Source organism: Danio rerio, chromosome 7 (assembly GCF_052040795.2).
Source record: "Danio rerio strain M-AB ecotype USA chromosome 7, GRCz13ab, whole genome shotgun sequence".
In the NCBI taxonomy this organism is placed as follows: Eukaryota; Metazoa; Chordata; class Actinopteri; order Cypriniformes; family Danionidae; genus Danio; species Danio rerio.
Genome location: NC_141027.1, coordinates 40,640,097 through 40,662,352, shown reverse-complemented (window position 1 = coordinate 40,662,352; position 22,256 = coordinate 40,640,097). Strand labels below are relative to the sequence as shown.

At 34.9% G+C, this 22,256-nt stretch overlaps 1 protein-coding gene across 1 annotated transcript in view; it reads right to left on the bottom strand.

The window, feature by feature from the left end:
• Positions 1-22,256, bottom strand: part of ptprn2 (protein tyrosine phosphatase receptor type N2) — a 271,230-nt gene that overhangs the window by 185,907 nt on the left and 63,067 nt on the right. Inside the window, 2 exon segments of the mRNA NM_001128667.2 lie at positions 459-576; positions 20,835-20,948. Coding sequence (NP_001122139.2) covers positions 459-576; positions 20,835-20,948 — 232 coding nt within the window.

Sequence of the window (22,256 nt, the reverse complement as noted above, 5' to 3'; positions counted from 1 at the left end):
CGGACGAGAGCTTTTGCTTTTTTTTCTGGACGACTTTTGCAAATCGTCGCTTGGGTTTAGGGAAGGAGGAGGAGGAGGGTGGCTGAGTCGGCCGATTGGCCGCCCGGCCGCCCAGTTGATCGTTCAGTCATTCAGCCTGTCAGTCGGACGGACGGTCGCTCTACAGCGGCCTTCGGCAGCTTTTCACACAAAAACAGTGCGGGCGCGAACAGTGCTTGTTCCCGAGAGGCGTTCGAGACGCGAAAAAGCGCGCACAGTGGCCTCTCGCGAATACGTGAAAACAAAAAACTGCTCGAATACATACCTCCCGAGACGTATTTCGCTGTCTCCAGAAACGTCCGCGGGCCTACATTTCCACAATGAGCCTGGGTTGTTCATAGCAGAACATGACCAACTACAACACAAGTTTCCATTAACACATTATTGTCATGAACACAAGACAGGACTTAAGATCTTACCGGGAATTGTCATTGAAATGAGGAAAGGTGTTTGCAAATCCTCCAAGAGAAACCCTGGGAAGTTGTGAGAGCTCTTTTGAGATTACCTGCTGAGTTATGTCATCCTGCCAAGTATATCCTATAATAAAAGAGACAGAGAAAAGCATAAAGTAGCATATACATAAACTAACTGGATTACTGTATATTCAAAGAAAACCCGCTTACACCTTCAATGGCAGACATTTTAAAAGACATTACAAAGCCCAGACAAGAGAAACTATTTTAAGTCACCATCACAGTGAAGCACAGTGCTGCTCATTTTTCCTACCAGCAAAACTTTAAATAACTTGCTGCTGATATTCGAAACATTCACATTAGTTAGTCCATATCATTTCTAGCTGGCTTGTGGAGCTAATCTGAAGAATTCATGTAAGTACCCCATGTGTGCATTTCATTCATTCATCTGAATTTTCACAAACAAAAAATGCAACACTTTGAAGAATGGTAAACATGAGCTTAACGTCAAATCTAATTCTGCAGCTCACCAGGAATGAAACCAGGATCCATATTCTCTCATCAATCGCAGCAAAATACTCAAAACAACACTTTCTGAATTCCAAGGAGGAAAAACAAATAGAAAAATGCCAAACTGATGTGTCAAATCCCGTCTTGTGGATTCTGAGAATGTGTTCATCCTGCTTTCATGCAAATGTCACCCAATCAGACACACTTGAGATTGCTGAGCGCACTGAGGGACACAGGTATGCGCTGATTGAACGGATGGATGGGAGGAATGCCATTAACCGGCACAGATGCGGAGGAACGAGCAAAGATCTGAAGAGCATCTCCTTAAGCCCCTATAGATGTGACCTCATTAGCCTTCTAGCCACCGCAGCCACTGGGTCCGGTTAATCTGTTTTCTTGGAATCCGGATGGGTGGGTTTGAGAAGGGGGGAGAACAATGTAAATTTCTTATTTACATACAACTCTAAAAAAAAAATGTCAGAAGACAGATTGTGGGCTTATTTTGGGGTTTGGGCTCAGCTGGGTTACTGTTAAATATCATCTGCCACCATCTGTGGATTCTATACATCAGTGCATTGCATGCTGGGTGAAGAAGAGCAAATGGCGCATTACAGATGTCACGATGAAGGCTGTTCCTTTTGGAAGAACTGAGTATATGTTTAATGTAACGCTGGTATATAAATGATTACAAAAATAATTCTCAATTAGATTTATGAACAAAAATGTTTACAAACAAAGGCTACGTCACTTTAGTGCCAATATGGGAACAACAAGTAACAACACTTAAAACAAAACCGTCATGGACTTCATAGATTGTCTGTGTCAGACTATAACTTGTTTTCATATGAATGACTCTGGGCTTTTTATTGGTTTGGAAAAGCAACAGCGCGTGACATTTACATTTTTTCATCCATTCTATGACATGTGAAATCAATTATTATAACGTTCAAGATGGAGAAAGATAATGCCAACGTATCATGCAAAAAAAAAATGTACTCCCACAAAGTCATATCTATACAATTTTTTTCACCTTATTCTTCAAGTACGAGCGGGCCCAGCCATTTAAATTGTTTGGCTCAAGACTTCCGGTCTCATTCACTTCCATTCATTTTTACATGTTAAAAGCAATTTGTTCTGCTGCTTGATGTTGCAAACTGATATTTTCTTGTTATATTATGCTGCTTTGTCTGTATAGTCATGCAAACATTTGTTTGTAAAGAAAGTGGTTTGACGGTTTTCTGTTGTTTATTAGTCCTAGTCATTTCTCCCATATGCGACTGAATGGGAAGTTCTAAAACAATCGCCAAAACAAGGGCGTCTTCGTATTGAAGAGTAAAGTCAATAGTGTCATTATTACAAGGAGATTTTTGATTCTGATTGTCTGGAAGGTATACAATAGTATTGTTTAATGCACAAGTAGTTCCAGTCAGCTTTAATCACAGTTCGAATTGTGTTTCGCCAGGGAGCAGATAGAATGCAATCGACAGCTGAAACTATGAGCTATTAGATACAGCTGAAGTCATAATTATTAGCCCCCCTTTTAATTTTTTTCTTTTTTAAAATTTCCAAAATTATGTTTAAAAGCGCAAGAAAATTTTCACAGTATGTCTGATAATATTTTTTCTTCTGAACAAAGTCTTATTTATTTTATTTTGGCTAAAATAAAAGCAGTTTTTCATTTTTTGAAAACAATGATAAGGACAAAATTATTAGCCCCTTTAATATTTTTTCGATAGTCTACAGAACAAACCATCATTATACAATAACTTGCCTAACTACCCTAACCTGCCTAGTTAACCCAATTAACCTAGTTAAGCCTTTAAATGTCACTTTAAGCTATATAGAAGTGTCTTGAAAAATATCTAGTAAAATATTATTTACTGTCATCATGGCAAAGATAAAATAAATCAGTTATTAAAAATGAGTTATTAAAACTATATATAATTATAATAAAACTCTATTATAATTATGTTTAAAAATGTTGAAAAAAATCTTTATTTCGTTAAACAGGAATTGGGGAAAAAATAAACAGGGGGCTAATAATTCTGACTTCAACAGGATAACAGTGTTATTTACAAGCACACACACAATCTCTCTCTGTTTGCCTTTGAATGATTAAAAGCAGGGTCTAGGAGATCTAATGTCATAACTGACAAAAAATAAATGAATGAATATTGCGCTAAGCAGAGCGCAACAGCAGAACTAGTTTTAATTGTCTATAACTTTGTAAATGACCACAGAACAAGTGGGGTAATGACTTGCTTTGCATTAAAAGACATTAAGTGCATGTTGCATACAGGTGGTTCTTTGCCTCTGCATCATGGATTTAAAATACTTTAAGCAATCCCTTTATGTCTCTTATTAACATCAGTTATTGAGTAAAAGTACACATGTTGTAATCAAATATTACTTTAGTAAACTATTACATACTCTTATTCCATTTTACTTATAAAAAAATACAAATTGACGATTTTTTCCATACATGACTTTTTCCAGTGTGTATTGAAAGTACTTAAAGAATGCTACAATTATACACAAACACTGGCATGTCAGCATTCGAGAATTTCATACAGACTTAACTAGCTTGACCTTTTACAGCATATTTACTGCCCACAACTGCATAACAGTGTCATTGTAATTAGCACGTATTTACATATTCATCACAACATCATTCTCAGCAGGGTGGATGGCATCTGGATGTTTTTTATAGTTATTCTCTTGCAAAGGAGATTCTACTTCTGTTAACTTCTAATTAAAAAATAAAACAAATTAAAAACAAATGCAATGTGTGTATTGTCAGCAATTCAGGCACATTCTGTCTGTTGTAAGTAACACGTGTACATGTGCAAGCAAAGGCAATACATTACTGACTGCAGTTCACTCAACAGACACCAGTGTCACTAACAACAAGGGTTTCTTAATGTTGTCCTTTTACATAAGTTTGTTTAGTCCTGACTGTTTTTACAGCATTTGTTTTGGAGAAGAACAAACATTACAGAGATACAATACTTGTAAATGCTTTATTTAAATGGGACAGCTCACCTAAAAATAAAAATTTGTAGTTTTTTTACTCACTGGATAATTAGGCCATATGGATTTAGGTGAGTTAGTGGATGATCTTGCATGGCCTGAAGGTGGGTAAATTAACAGCTAATGTCATTTTCAGTTAAACTATCCCTTTAAAACTACCATGTCAGGGTCAGGACGTGGGAAGGACAAGAACAGAATGGGCGTTTATTTATTTAATTGAAACTGAAAATAGAAAGCAAAAAAAAAAAAAAAAAACACAGAGGGGGAAAACAAAACAAGGCAAGACATCACAGAGGAAAAAGAACTGCTTTAAGAACAAAATTAAGAGACAAATAGGTGAACTGATTATACTAATAATAAAAAAGGTGTAGATTTGCACTTGACACCTTGAGTGACATACATCCTTAGAGTGCATACATTGAACAGCACAATTTCTGCTTCGCGCTTTTAAAAACATAAATAAGTACTTAATAATATATATATAAAAACACTTAACAATACAAATAACACTCATGCCCCATGCTGCAAAAGTCAATTTACATGATTTAATTGCACTCAGGCTTTGTGGAAGTATAAATGTAGAAACTTAGAGAGGTGTGTGACGCCATGGAGGCCAAAATCTACAGTAAATCGAATTTCGATTAATTGCACAGCTTTAGTTAGTAGTATTATGGTGAACTCATAGCGAACTTGACTTTGTGCATGTGTGTGTTACTAAGGGTTGATGGAGCATTCTTTTATTTTGAAGTGGATTCAATTCTTGGTAGGGAGATTTCAGTAATTGGTGGGTATTGGTGGGGACATGTCCCCTCCGTCCATGCCAATTCTACGCCCTTGTAATAATGGGATAACATGGAAGGTGAGGCTAGACACAAGACAGAACACATGGAACAAAGAAACAAAAACAAAAGTCATGTACTCACACCAAACAGGACGAGAACTCAAGATGTGTGCCCTTAAAACAAAACATGAAAGCAAGCAACCACCTTTAAACATGAGCAACGCCATCAAAAAACGCCGTCATAAGTAGGCCCACCTGGAATCTGCGTGCGCAGAATTCCGCAGATTTACAGCAAATTTTTAACCCATAATTAATTCTGTTTATTTACTTGAGTAAATGTGTGTAAATCTATATTTATTCAGTTTTTTTAATCTAATTACAGTAATATTATTGACTAATTTGAAAATGTTCATCTGATTTATGTACAATTCAGTTTGTACAGTGAAATTTTCTGCCTTTTACTTGATATATCATATGACAAACTTGCTTTATTTACCAAATAAAGTGCATCTAATTGGATTTGCATTTTAAACATTAAATAAAAGTTTAAAAGATATTATTTTTTATTTCTTATATTAAGGTTTTAGTTATGATACTCCCAAAATAATTCCGCAGAAATCCGCAGACTTTTACCAAAATTCTCAGCAGAAATAGCAAAAAACATCCGCAGATTCCGTCTGGCCCTAGTCATAAGTAAAAACACTTATAATGTGATCAAATATGCGACATGCATGGTTAGCTCTCAGCACCAAAGCGAAACTGAAACCAACTTGACAGAAGCATCCAGACTTAACAAAATGCTGCAGACAAATGGCATAAACACAAAAATTAGTAAGTTTGTTACCCAAGCCTGCCTGAGAACACTTACAAGATGAGACAAGAACGTCTTTACTGAGAGACAAGAACCCATTACTGTACACTCAATACAAAGACATAAACAAAGACAGGAGAAACAAATGCACAATTTGCACAACAAAACAATTATAAACAACACCAAAGTGGAAGAGCCCTGACAGATTATATTACACTATTTTTTAAATTTAATTAAAAAATACCTTATACACCAATGTGACTTACATGTATGTGTTTTGTTTTTTTATTCTCTCAACAATAAAATTATGTCACTTACAACTGTGCAGGTGTAAGCCCGCCGGTCCTACACCACCCAACTGGTCTGAGCTGGGATCAAACCAGCGACCTTCCGCATGGGAGTCGGTTGCTCTAACAAAGAGGTTAAAGACCATGGCCATTTACCTGCACAGCACTTAACTAGCTGGCCTCTGCTACACAGGCACAATTTGTATTTCTGAAAACATGATTGATGAAAGTAAATTATAACATTTTTAATTTAAACATATTTTAGAGCTGGATGTTAAATACCAGTCAAAATGCTCAAGTTGCATTACTTTTAATCCACTAAACCCCAAAAAGAACAGCTACTATAGCATAAAGAGACTATATGTTACATAATAAATTTAACCAGCACCAAAGTTTAGTATTTAAAAAAAAAAAAAAAAACATTTAACAATTCTTTCTGAGTATGTGGAATTTGCACAGTTACTACATCCGCCTGCAATGTGATATTTGCTGAATTTTAGTCAGATCTGTCTAAATGTCTAACATACTGATGAAATGTACATTTTTCTTAATAAAATAATTAAATACCAAACTTCTGATTAAAAGTAAAAACTGCGTAAGACCTAAGTAAATATTGTAAGAGAAATGGCAAGTACAAGGACAGCTGGGCATTTGTGTGTTCTGGCAACATTTACCCTCCATGGAAGCATGCACACACACACACACACACATACACACACACACACACACTTAGATCGTCGTTACCTTCCTGTCACCCACATGCACTGCACTCTTTTGCCTCAGCAAAGGTCCACCTCATTAGGTCTTGGATGGAGCCTGATATAATGTGCTATTACTAATTAGCAGGCTGGCCATTGATGTCAGCGCTATCAAAACATGCACGAGAGGGGGGCGATGCTGTTGGGGGTTTCGTGCATCTTCAGCTTTTCCTTTTTTATTTTTCTTTCTTTTCTTTTTTTCTAATACCGTGATCTTCAAATATTTAAATCCTTTTTCAGCATGACTTCCATTCTTTGTTTTGACTGGCCTTTGGCTGTGTGGATCAATGCGCAAATAGGTGCGCAAGTTAATGTGAAACCATCTTCCAATTAGTGAAGCTGACAAACATTGATTTAATTCTGTTCATCACAAATTGCCTAATTTATTGTGATAGTATGATAGCATAAATTAGGTAGGGGGGAGGAGGGACAGGCAGGCTTTTGCCGGATTATATGGTATTCTCATAGTATCTATGTTAACTAATTAATTTATATCAGGTACCGCATTCCACAAATATGCTACACATTGGTATTCTATTACTTCAAGCATTAGAGGCAAAAATCGAACATGTTTTTGTTGAGAGAAATTTGAAATGCTTAGTCCTAAACACATTAATGTGCCAAATCAATATTCATCTTGTCATGTCTATCATTTTCAGTTCAAGCTTTAAAGATAGGCACCGTTCACCACCCCCCAAAAAAATCTGTTATCATTTACTCACCCTTTACTTATTTCAAACCCTGAGTTTCTTTTTTCTGTTTAATACAAAATAAGATGTTTGAGGAAAGCTGAAAACCTGAAACCATTGACTTCCATGGTAGGAAAAACAAATGCTACAGAAGTTAAATGAATTTAACAGAACCGAACTGAAAATTTAAAGCATTTAAAACATTTCTGGTTGTTTCAACACAGGCTCATTGGAAATATGTGCCCGAGCCTGCATTTTTCAGAAACATAAAAAATGTTGCTACGGGTACATTTCATTACACGTTTCAGATCACAAATCCACTAGTGGGAGCTATCTAAATTTTTAGTAGACAGTTACTTTATCTACTTGTAACTGATGAAAACAATACTTTCATGTGTATGTAAATATAATAAGTATGAAAACATAAACAAGTTGTTGGCTTTATACAGTGCTGTAGTATTCATTTACCCTAAAAACTGCAGCCAAATGTATAAGCATGTTTTTTTAGGCTTAAATGTAGGCTGTAGATTTTTGTAAATGGCCTGAGTTGAAAACCAGAAATGTTTTAATTGTCAGCTCAGTTCTATTGAATTGAAATTTAATTAGTTTGAGCGTTTTTATTAATTTTAACTAATTTTACTGACAATTTTTTAAAAGTTGTGCACAACCCTTTTGCTTCTTTATTTTGCTCCATTAAAAATTACAGAATAGTTGTTAATTATTAGATAGTGTTTGCAAATGTGTGTGTGTGTGTGTATGTGCTTATGACGTAAACAGGATATAGTGCAAAATATAGTCAAAGTCATAGTCAGCTTTATTGTCAAATCAACCACATGTACAGGACATACAGAAAATTTAAACTGTGTTACTCTCAGGCTCTAACATGTTGCCTTACATATAATATTACTACAGTAAGTAGAATTTTAAAAAGAAATTGCAATAAATACAATAACACATATAATATAATCTAAAAATATATGAAAAAACAATTGTAAACAATACAATTACTCTTAAGGGCACATGGCAAGGAGTGCAAATCAGAGTTGTGCAGTTGCAAAACAGTATATCTTTATAAATATACATAGCGTTTTTTGAAGAAATCAAAATATGAAAAAAATCTTTTAAGGACTTTAAGATGCTGAAGATTGTTAAACGTGACATAACCGTCTAGTGAAAAGGTACCAAATGATTATCAGAAATCTGAAATCTAATATATAATATTAGTGTTCTGATACTTTTAGAAGTATATATATATATATATATATATATATATATATATATATATATATATATATATATATATATATATATATATATATATATATATATATATATATATATATATTTTTTTTTTTTTTTTTTTTTTTTTTTTGTCTCAAAAACAGTTCTATTACTTTAATATTTTTGTCCTTTTTTTTAATAACTTTGCGTTTCAAGATCAAAAAAATTCACAAATGTCAAAACCTTACCAAGGACTCAAATCTCCTGAGTTCATTCATTCATTTATTTTCCTTCAGCTTAGTGTCTTTATTCATCAAGGATCGCCACAGCAGAATTAACCGCCCACTTTTTCAGCATATGTTTTACACAGCAGATGCCCTTCCAGCTGCAACCCAGTACCGGTAAGCATCCATACACACTCATTAACACACATACGCTACAACAAATTTAGTTTATTCAGTTCACCTACAGTATAGTGCATGTCTTTGGACTTAGGGTGAAACCAGAGCACTAAGAGGAAACCCACGCAAACACAAGGAGAACATGTAAACTCCACACAGAAATGGCAACTGACACAGCAGGGACTCCAATTAGCAACTTTCTTGCTATTAGGCGACAGTGCTAACCACTGAGCCACCGTGTCGCCAAAACCCCAGAGCGCCCCTGCTTAAAGTGCCTAATAATTTTGATAATATTATCAGAGATACTGTAAATTTCCTTACTCTGTTTAACATCATTTAGGAAATATTTAAAAAATAATATTAATTCAAAGGGGGGCTAATAACTCTGATTTCAACTGTATATTTAAATCAATGACAGCCTGGTTTACTCAAGTCATGACTCACGATAACCTGGCTATTTCTGATATTTTTATGTGGGCTAGTAAATGTTCTGAATGGTTGGTAGCTTAAGATAAAATGCATCAAATTTAGTAGCCAAATTGGCTGGTGAATTGAAAAGTTGACCTGAAACCCTCTCCTGATCCAATTATGATGAAAGGTCATCTAAATCTCTTTCGCCTCATGCACATTACACACAAGCCATCATCATTGCCCAGAAAATGGCAAAAACAGAACACACTGCAACAATGTGCGCAAGTCAAACATCTGTTTACGACAGCATTTAGGATTTCCTCAAGAGAGAGCTTCTGGACAGATTAAGACTGCCTGCCTGTATCAAGTGAAGCCCATGCAAAATGATTTGAACTTTGCTGCAAAGCAACAGATGCAGAGAGAAGAGAGAAATAATTTGATATTCATAAGCTCTCTGTGGAGACAAGAACAGCTGAGAACCATTATACTGTAGTAGCTGCTGACATTTTCCTATACTGAAAACCACTTTTGAAGAATAAAAGAATAATAAGCTAAATTCCTGAAAACTAAATACAATAATTGTATCTTAAACTGTGAAGCATATTGTTAGATTTAATTATTCAAATGTTTTACAAGCAGACAATTAAAAAGTATGCACAAGGACACTTTAGCTTTTGCTGCATAAAGCACTGAGACAACAAATCACTAGCTATTTGTTCTATGGGATTAAAGTGTAATGCTCCCTGTTTTGCAATAGTGGTTTTACCAACCCTTCTGACTGTTTACTTTGAGTGTGCAAGGGAGAAATGCAAAAGTAAAATGTAAAACTCGTTATTTAGGATGTTGGAGGGCTAACAGGTACCAATCAAATGTGTTTTTCACAGCCTGATCTGTCAGATATAGTGCTTCTCTCACACTATCAAATAAACATCACATATAAATACATTTGTAGCACACCCAAGATTGCTTGGCAGGGTATAGCATTTTCCCAGCATGCATCGTGGCTGCTGAAATCTAATTTGTTGCCTTATTATTGCCGTTGTAATGTTCTGTATTGTTATGCATTTGTGTTCTCCTGTTTATTTGTGTTTTCATGTTATTTGTTATGCCACTTGCAGGCTTTTCTTTGTACTGCTGGTTAGTTGTGCAGAATGCGCCAGCTCTTTGTTGCTATGTCTTTCATTTTAAGTTCATGTTTAAAAGTTTTAAAAATGTCTGAGAAATAAAGCATGTTAAAATGCAGTCAAACCAAGAAATATGCAGATACCAGATGTAAATTATGATTTATTTTTTACTAGTGAGTTGGTGCAGGACACCATAGTCCATTTATCTAAGTTGACAGCAACAAAGTAAAACAAACTGTCAGACTTTATCCTCAAAAATGATCTGGGAAAATTCTAAAGCTCGAGTTTGCATGACCCTGTTTGATGAGAATGTTCAGAAGACTACAGGCTGTCATTGAGGCCAAGGGTGATGCAACAAAGTATTGATAGTTTTGTAAATATTATCATATTATGATTTTTCTGAATACATTTTGGTTATGAATTTAGTTTATGTAATCCATTACATACTGAATCTTTCTGTCAAGGTTATCTGATATATTTAAAATAATTTGTTCTGTCACGGTTTAACTCTGAGATCGGGCCTATCATACACCCAGCTCAATAATGTGCAAGATGTGTATGGCGTGATTCTATTTTTAGACCAGCGCAACAGTAATTTTTACTTTTTGCGCCATGTTGTTTAAACAGCAAATTAATTTGTGCCACTTTGTCAAAAGAGGAGATGTGTTGAGGTGCATTGTTGGCGCGTTGCTTTTTTGAGGAACTGAAATAGACCACACCATTAAACAACTGAAAGCTGCTCTATAGTCCAGTGCAGAGAACTGAATTAGAACTGAATTTAAAACTAGTTTTGAAACAAATCTTTTCGCTTAATAAACGAAATGAAATATGTAGGCTAATGGACGTCTTCAGTGGAGTGCATACAACACTGTTTTCTTATCCACGAAAGTAAAGGAGTAAAGAGTAAAAGTAAACTAAAGAGAAAGTAAAAAGGCCACTTTTATTACCATTTTCTAAAATACAGAAAACAAACTGTGATCATTTTTAAAAAATGGTTCAAGAAATGCTGTAAGCATCTGAATGAATTTTTGTTTGGTTTAGTAGCTGCATAACCTTCAGCTAACCTTAGCTAAAAAAAAAAAAAAAAAAAAAAACTGACCAAAGTACTTACCATGCTACTCCTACTATATTCAATATTTCAATATTCTGTTGTAAAAGATTTTTTTTTTTTACTCCTTTTTTGCACACAAACAACCAAAAGGTGTCATTGATGGTTTGAGAGTTATAATATATAAATATTAACAAAATAAAGTAGTGCACCAATGTCCTCAATGTCTTTTGTTTCTGAAACTGTCCATCCCTGGTCAACTTTCCTGTGTCTTTCTAACCCATGCTCCCTTCTCATCTTTCTGTGGGCCATTGGGAGTAAGTAGCTCTAATGCACATGTCAGAGTGAATCATTTTGCTTCACTGAGCTTCTATCTGAACATGAAGTTTCTACCTGGATGATGGTAAGGCCAGAGGTCACCGCTAAGCCTGGAGGGCCGTGTTACACATCCATACACGTCTCATGGCACCCATGTCTGTTTATACGCCTTGTGTTGTGTTAGCTGAACCACAACACTAGAGCCCACGCAACGCAGAGATCAAATAAAGTAATGAGCGAATCAGTAGTTTTACAGGACTTGTTCTTGACTGTCAACAATTTAAGAATGATCTAAATGGCATGATTTAAAAATATATGAACATTTTAAAGTCTGCATCTATTGAACATAATCTAGCATGAACTTTGCGATCTTGAGACACATTTCAAAAGTTCACACTTAGCTGATGATTGATTATAAAGTATGTTCGGCATGCTGTCCCGGAAGAGAGCCCTGAGCTCATAAGATCTTCGAGCCCAGGGCTTCCTCCCGTAGCAGGGCGAGAGGGGAGTTTGAGCTCTGGTACATCTCGGGAAATCCCCTGCTGTAGTAGCTGATGAACAGATAGAGATTGCCTTTAAGAGATAACTACTTACTAGGAGTACATCTATGATGCCGATTTGGATTAGTCAATTGACTTAAGTTGTGTGTTTTTGGACAGTGGGAGGAAACCAGGGGAAACCCACGTGAGCACAGGGAGAACATATGAACTCCACATAGAAACGTTGGCTGGCTTGGTAAGGACTAGAACCAGTGACGTTCTTGTTGTGAGGCGACAGTACTAATCACTGGGCCACCGTGCCGCCCATCTAAGAAAGAAGGAGGAAGAGTTGTGGAAAGGGGATTCTTGAAAATGAAGAAGGCATTGTTGTTGGTGCTAAATGGACTGGTCTGAGTATTTTAGAAACTGCTGATCTACTGGGATTTTCACGCACAACCATCTCTAGGATTTACATGGAATGGTCAGAAAAAAATATCCAGTGAGCAACAGTTCTGTGGGCACAAATACCTTGTTGATACCAGAGGTCAGAGGAGAATGGCCAGAAAGGAAATATTGACTCAAATAACCACTCATTACAACTGAGGTATGCAGAAGAGCATCTTTGAACACACAACACATTTAGCCTTGAGGCAGATGGGCTACAGCACCAGAAGACCGCAATGGGTGCCACTCCTGTCAGCTAAGAACAAGAAGCTGAGGCTACAGTTCGCACAGGCTCACAAAAATTGAGCAAAAAAAGATTGGAAAAACGTTGGTTGGTCTGATGAGTCTTGGATGGTAGAGTCAGAATTTATAGTCAACAACATTAAAGCATGGATCCATCCGTGGTGGTGTAATGGGGTGGGGGATATTTACTTGGCACACTTTGTGCCGAATAGTACTAGTTAAGCATTGTGTCAACACCACAGCCTGCCTGAGTATTGTTGCTGACCATGTCCATCCCTTTATGACCACAATTTACTCATCTTCTGATGGCTACTTCCAGCAGGATAATGTGCCATGTCATGAAGCGATAATCAACTCAGACTGGTTTCTTGAACATGACAATGAGTTCACTGTACTCAAATGACCTCCACAGTCACCAGATCAGATCACCTTGTTGTAGTAAACAGACAGTCGATGTCATAGCTTACAATGTTACAAATAAAATGACCACAAACCACAAACTGAATAAAAAGTAAAAGTTATAGTTACTAAAATCTAAACAAAGCAGTCAAGTGTTTTGATGTTCTGCTTATGCATATCTGTAAGCTACTTTCAGCAAGTAACTTACTTAAATAACAAAATATTGTTATTCTTGAAGGCTGGATAAATAAACCAATAACTGTGATTTACATGTTTATTGACATTAGATTTTGCTTATCAGACCAAACGATTATCAAAAAGCTTTTAAACAGCATGAAAAACATTCTGCTTGGTGTAATTTAGACATCTAGCTGAGTACTGTTGCCAAAGTACAAATAACTTCTGAGGTATTTCGGCTGTCCATTATGTGTGACCTCACTTAAGAAAGTCCAGCCATTAAATCCATCTTAATTATCTCTGTTTCTCACTCTCCCTACCAGCTGCACCTTCCCAAACTGTCAGTCTATCACCTCCTATATGTCCCTCTTCATTCATTAATAGCCTTCTTCTGCAGGAGACATCTGTAAGGTTCCATTATCTGACCACGGCTGAAGATCAAAGGGAAGGCACGACACATTAGGAGCGGGATATAGCGCTCAAATCCAGGAAATCTGAAGAACACCTAAAGACAATGGCATGAAATATGGGGCAGCTCACAGTGGGGATGGCTGTCAGTTGCAATGATAGATCCGAATGACAAAGAGAGAGCATTCTTGCTGTCCGGTCAATGGTATCGATCTAATGACATTGTGTAGAGTTGTGTGGCGGTGGCGACTCAACAAATTGCGCGATTTCTACAGCTACTCCAAACTGGTGATAAAGAGAATTGCGAGTCGATGGCATTGATGTTTTCTACATCTATCTGACTATCTCTCTCTCTCCTGTGAGGAGGAATGTGGAAGTGATGTTGCTCTGCTAAACGGGTCTGTAAGGCTGACAAAGAGTGTAAAGTGATGGTTACGAGGCAGATGTGATCATATCTCAAACGCACGTCCACTAAAATGAATGCGTACAATAATGTCACAAACAAAAATGCTCTCACACTGGGCAAATGGACAAAAAGGCAAGATGAGATAACAGAAAAGATTTGATAGTTCACACATTTGTCATCTGTCTGCTGCACTGGGCACGATTTCATAGACAGAAGTGCAAAAACACGAACAAAAAAATAAACGCACACAGGGGAACATCTTAAAGACGTCTGAGATCTCCCTCGCAAAAGCTCTCTGAAATTAAAATAAAAACACTGCAACACAGCACGTCAATCAAAAGACGAGGTTTCAGACACCATCTGCATCCAAAAAGAAAAGAGAGAGAGAGAAAGAGAGAGAGAGAAAGCAGAACGCAGCCTCTCATCCTCCTGATCCCTCTCTCTTTATTTGGCTTGGGTAATTGGAGTAAGTCGGCCATCTCTCTGGCTCTCTAATATTCATTACCATGTTGGTAATTTACCCAAAGACGGTTGCGTGCCTTCCACGCTTTTCAACTCTCATTTATGGCTGTTTGAAAAGATCAAGCTGGGAGCAAGCCTCTGCAGCCTATTAAGGGCTCAGATCCTTCAGCGAGACAGACAGGATGGCTCATGCTGCCCCCACATGGCTGTGCTGGAGACTGACAACAGTAAGACCTAGAGCTGTGTTCAGATTGATGGCACAAACATGGCTCTGAGTAAAGACAGTTCTGGAAAAGCAGAGCTAAAATGAGCAATTGTTTTATTTACATTCCACTAAATAACATTTGGACAAAGGAAGGTAAAAAAAATGGCTTAGTCAAAAAATTACATTTCTCCCTCATACTGATACAAATTTAGTTGAATTTCTTCCTTCTGTATGACACTAAAGAAGATATTTCATTAATTATTTTTTACTTGCCATAACAATAAATTTCAATGGGGCATGATGGCCATATTTCTGTGTGTTTTTATGTGGTTTACAAGGACACAAAATTGTATAATGACATGATTATGACCTAATATATTCACAAATAGTTCAAGTGGTTTACAAGGACATGCTGCATTCTCCTCATAATTCAAGATGCTTAAAAATCATACTTAATAGTGTATTTTGACATTTAAAATTTTGGCATGGGTTTCCTGTGAGGGTTGGGTTCAGGAGAAGGAGTGAGGTAAGGCCATTTACTATGCTTTTTTTCAAGTAGGTTGTGAGCATGTGTATATGTGCTTTGTCATTTTTTTGTAAATGTATTTTTTACCACTAAATGGGCATTGACTTATAGAAACATTTATACATTCATTAACTTTTCCCTTTATTAATCAGGGGTCGACACAGATGAATGAACCGCCAGCTTATCCAGCACACGTTTTACACAGTGGATGCCATTCCAGCTGTAACCCAACACTGGGAACCACCCATACACACCTTTTCACACACACACTTCACCTATAGCGCATGTCTTTGGACTGTGGAGGAAACCAGAGCACCTGGAGGAAACCCACGCCAACATGGTGAGAACATGCAAACTCTACACAGAAATGCCAAATGACCCAGCCAGGACTCGAATCAACCTTGCTGTGAGGCGAACGTGCTACCCACTGCACCACAGTGGCGCCCATATAGAAACATTAAGTGTATAAAAAAAAATTGTACTCTGAATTGAATTTTCTGAATTCATACTACAAAAACAGCACTTTAAGAGTAAAAACAACAACAATAAAAAGAAATAGAGACAAAACAAAAAGTACTTTTGTAGATACTGATATTTTTAGGGAAATTGTTTATTTAAGGCTTGACTGAAAGACTGACCACTGATACTTATGGACTGATTATGATTTTAGCTATAGCATGAAAAAGCTGATTAATTAATTAACTGACGGTTTATTGATTACATGTGTGCAGCCACTGACTTAAATAATATCTGATGCATAATCCAGCATTTTTTTATGGGCAAAATAAAAGTTGGCCAAATCAAAATGAAGTGCAAAAAGACAATAATAATAGCAATGATAATGACAGCAACAATGATATTACATCTGATCAATTCTATAAATTGTTAAATAAACCCATATTCAGTGGTAATCATTTCATAGTGCAGTAATAGTGAGAATACTTTATAATGATTGTGAACTTAAAAAACAAGATAAAAAAAACATGATCTAATGTAATGACAAAAGTTCAGTATTGTACCGATATATGAAAAAGCCAAAAGTGGTATAATAAAATTCTGATCTAAATCATGAATCTCTAGACAGCTTGGCTAAAACACGACTAAACTTGGGCTGTCAGTAAAAATCTAATAGACATCTAAGAATAGCCAAAACTAGACTAGTGGTCAAATAGACAGATTAGACAGACTTTTTATGTGTAGTCATTCATTTCTATTTTTTCTGTTCATTTGATAACTCTAATTTTGGCTTATTCTTTGATGTCTATTAGATTTTTACTGACAGCCCAAATTTAGCTTTGTTTTAGCAAAGACTACTATGTTTAGACATCTATTAGACATCTTTAAAAAAAAATGCTTGCTGAAAAGCTCTAAACATATCCATCACACATGTGCAAAACAGATCAAAATAATAAAAAAAAAATTGGTTCATTTATAAGGCTTTTTAACCAGCGATCTCCAATAAAATATCCTCACTAACCAAGTGTCATGATATTTCACTATATTAGTGAAGATATTTGAGCCCTCACATTTATAGCTAAACCTGTACAAAAAAAATGACCCACTGATCTAAAATCACTTCAGTATAGCTACTGTAGTTAGTACTTCTCAAACTAACTTCTTGTGATGAAACAACATTCTTGCACAGCTGTGACAGACTTATAACAACATCAAGTGTGTAAAGTGCTAGTCAGATCCCTAGATCAGCTCTCTTCAAACAATACTACATTCAGCTTGACCAGATTAAGACTTGCATCTCTGTTGAAGTTCTCCTCTATCAGCGCTGGTACATTCAGTCCAGGCTGGCTAACACAGTGTATCATTGAGAAACCTTTCTGTCACGAAAGCCCTCAGATGTCCAATTCAAGCCCCTGAGCAGTGGATGAGTGCTCAGTCTCATCCTTTCATCCTGCTTGCTTTCATCTGTCTGTCTGACAGACAGCAACATCGCGCCACAAAAGATGACTGTACGTTTGGCTGTGTGTCAGTTGACGAGCCCTGGAACCGATTGTGACACGCTTCTGCCCAGGATAAAACTTCATGCTAAGTGCATTGACAAAACCAGAAACTGCTCTTAAAGGGAAGATTTGATTATGTTTTTTTTAGTTACTCACTGATCTTTAATTTCACAGATATGCCAGCAACTAATCATGTCAACATCGTGCACAATTGATAAAGTTAAAATAGAACCAGTCCTTTGTAGGGCACTCATTGTAATACTCATTGGAAAAATGCTGGGGGGTTGGAATATATGATTTTTCCCCCAATGAAAGGTTATATTTAAGTGAATTTGTTTAGCTGACATTTCTATCATATAGAACATAGAGTAATGCTATAACAGGAAAGAACAGTGCTGCAGTTTGTTTGTGGAATCTTTGATGAATACCTGTAGAAATGCAGAAAAAACAGTATGTATTCAAATATACATTCTGCAAGAATTAAACATTTTATTGCTGCTTGTGAACAATTAAATGCATGATTTATTAATGAATGTGTTAATAAATGTATGTATGTAGGTATGTATGTATGTATGTATGTATGTATGTATGTATGTATGTATGTATGTATGTATGAAAATATATATATGTATATATATATATATATATATATATATATATATATATATATATATATATATATATATATATATATATATATATATATATATAGCGTTTTTGTATGCAAATAATATTTTGTGTGAAATCTTGTAAGTTAATATATGATCAGTGTATTGTGCTTATATAAGTTATTTGGTGTAAAGGAATGGTCTTAATATATAGATTAGATTAGATTAGATTAGATTAGATTAGATTAGATTAGATTAGATTAGATTAGATTAGATTAGATTAGATTAGATTAGGTTAGGTTAGGTTAGGTTAGGTTAAGTTAGGTTAAGTTAGGTTAAGTTAGGTTAAGTTAGGTTAGGTTAGGTCACTATTTATACCCGAAAGTAAATTTGTTTTGCAGTCAAGAGTCCTCATTTCCAGTTGCGGTTCTAATTTAAATGGCACCCTGGGTGAACCACCACATATGGATGCCCTTCCAGCCACAAGCCATTATTGGCTAATACACCGCCCAATATTATTATTAATATACATTTATTATTCTAAATAAATAACAGAAATCAATCCTAAATGTAACTGGAAATAATGTAAAGAAAGACACAACTGAAGTGATTAAAGATCACTTAAGAAATCTTTTGCATAAATATTAATGACAATTCTATAGAATAAAAAAAATACATATGTTTTATGGAATTATCTGTTGTCTTTGACCTGACTTATGGCCGAGAAAGTCTTACCTCCCTGACTCATTAATCCCTCATTTCTGCTTCATAGTCATGCTTAGTCAAAATAAGATCATCATCATATGACTTTATTTTTGTCGATTGCAAGATTGTTGCAAATCTCGCTGCGTGCTGACACCTCTTCATAAAAGTTACTCCAGTTTCTCCGGTTTCACAGCACATAAACGCACATATTTTATCTGCGTGACTGTAAACAACCGAGATTCATACAGAAAGCAGAGCAGTGCGGGAATCGTTAAATGCATGTATGCGTCAGTTTGATTTTATTAGCCTTGTTTCGGTTGCACATAGAGAGTAACAAGCTAAAAGAGTAAAATACGCAAAATGTGAATGCCCCATTACATCTTTATTCTGGGATTAACACTCTAAATCAATATACTTGCATAAAGTAAAAGGTGTCTTAAAAGCTTTTACTTTCCCTGTCACCGTCTCCCAGTGCCGTCCCCCATGCCTAAATCCGCCACTCCTCTTTTTATAACAGTGCCACACAAAAAACTCACATACTGTAGTGAAAGCAACACATGGACATAAAGACATAAAACTTAAAAATACAAAACACTCTCTTCAAAAAAATTAAATAAATATAAATAAATCATTTTTTCAAGTGTCCAGCACCCCCCCCTCCCCCAAATAAAGTGTTTAAAATCTATGAAATATAAAATATACAAGTTTCAGATGCACCTCTACTTTAGTCTGTGCCTTATTTAAATTTCTAATGGCTGTTGAAACTTTTTTCGTATCGTTTAGTTCTACGGCTTGATACTAAAAACCTGCGACAAGAAGAAAGAAGCTGAATCTGTGAGTGTAGGGGATGAGCAGTGTCCAACCAAGGCTCATTCTGATTACGTACCCCTTAATATACATTCCTAAAAAGAGCAACATATGTCCCAGGAGTTACGTTTTTTGCCTTATTTGTTTTCGTGAAATTTTCTCTAGCTGCCTGGTGAATACAGCCTGCAGATTGGCTAGTGACACCCCAGTCAGCTTGCTTTGATCACTTAACTAACTGATTTAATGTTTTGAAATGTCTTCAAACAGAAAACAGGAATTACAAAATGTTTATTATTATTTCAGCATAATAAGCTTCATCTGTCGATGTTTTACACATATACAGTTGAGGGCAAAATTATTCGCCATCTTATGAAATATTTATTCTTTTTCCAGATTTTTCAAGTGAAATTTAATGAATTAAAGACATTTTTACTGTATTTCCTGTGTTTTTTCTTCCGGAGGAAGTCTTATTTGTATTATTTCAGCTAGAACTAAAGCAATTTTTTTATTTTTTAAAACATTTTAAGTCAATATTATTAGCCCCTTAAGCATTTTTTTGGCTAAAGAATAAACTATTGTCATGACTTACCACTTTTCCTATATATATATATATATATATATATATATATATATATATATATATATATATATATATATATATATATATATATATATATATATATATATATTGTATTAAAATAAACCATATGGGTTTTTATTTATCTATTTATTTAAATTTTTTTTTTTTTTGGAAAACCCTATAAGATATTTTTTTATGCAATACTATATTTGTGAAAAAGCACAAAACCACTAAGTATTAAAACTTATATGGAGGTAAAAATGCAAATAAATAAATAAAAACCTGTAACAGTGACATTGATATAAGTCAACAGGTAATATCAGATTTTTTCTTCTAAAGGGTAACAGACTAAAGCAACTGACAGCTGATAAGAACTGAATAATTAACAGTCACGGAAGTTGTTAAACAAAGAGCTGCATAATTAGAAAAACAGACAATGGACTTGTGAATACATAAACAATAATTTCCACAGTGAAATGTGTATCTTAGGGAAAAAAGGAACCAATTAAATATGATACGTGAACGTGATAAACAAGCACAGCATAAAAAACGTCAATAAAAAAAATCAGGTAAACGAACAGGCAGATACCTCTGTGGGCCAGTTTCTGAAGAACACTTCGCAAACGCTGCACCGCTGCTGGAGACACATCGAAAGAGCTCACATCTGACCCTGGATACCTCAGACACTGACCAAACACCGCATCTGCAGAGCAAATGCATAATATACATATTGTGAAAATATCAAACAATCAGATAACAATCATTCTATCAGAATGACAATATATAATTAATGATTCGATAAAAGAAAAATAATTAACTTGACTATAAGTTGCACATGAATAATAAAATAAAATAAAATAAAATAAAATAAAATAAAATAAAATAAAATAAAATAAAATAAAATAAAATAAATAAAATAAAATAAAATAAAATAAAATATACTTTATACATTAATTTAAAAAGCCTACAAGATCCAATAGAACTGTTGCAACATCTTCAAGTTTAAATCTTTAATTTAAATGCAAACTGCATTAAAGTTTTAGGTATTTGAGTAAAAATACAGTAAAGTAAGAATGCTTTTAAAAATAAAGTCATAAATACATTTTATTTATAATTTTACTTCTATTAACTTAATTAAATCAACATTGCTGTATACATAAAACTGCTTTTGTCCTAAGGCGCAGTTGCATATAATATTTTTAAGAAATCTTTCCAGGTAGCTTTGCAGGCAGAATTCTTGAAGAGATTTTGTTCTGTTTCTTGATAATGAGGGTGAAATCAGATCTCTGAGCTGCTGTCAGACTCATTTTGCAAACCCAAATATTACTGGATTATAATGATTGGAAAAAATAAATGATTGGAAATGTGAACTGACTCATAAAAACCACACAGTTTTACACATTTCACCATGGTACTGTAATGATATGCATTTACCTAATTTAAATGTAATAAATGTAAACATTTATAAAAATTTCTAAAATAAAATAAAAAATTATACAAGGATGACAATGTTTATTAAAAATAAATATCAATTTGTTGTACTAAACATAAAGATACACCTGTGTGTGTCCTTAAAATAAGGGAACAACAAGCACTTTCATTATTTGATATCTTCCATCAGAACTAAAAAATTAATTTCTCTGTATAAATGTTTGCTAGCAAAAGAGTGTCCAAAATTTTTTTAAGAAATGCTCATCTGCTTGACATGATAGACACTATAAAAGTTTACATTAATAATTAACTGTCTGGTTTGTGCTACACAACTTTCACTCTACCTTAGAAATCTGCCTTAAACTTGAGATTTATTATTTATTGTGATAATTATCTACATCGACTGATATTAATTCATTTATTCTGTCCATATCAACAAACTCTTTGAAATATACTTTCTTTTTCTGTACAGACAGTATTGTAGGTTATCAGACATGCCATATGTCAAAATTGTGACCAGATTTTATTACAATATGCTTTAAAACCAAATATTTGAAACTTGTATTTAATAATTGACTGA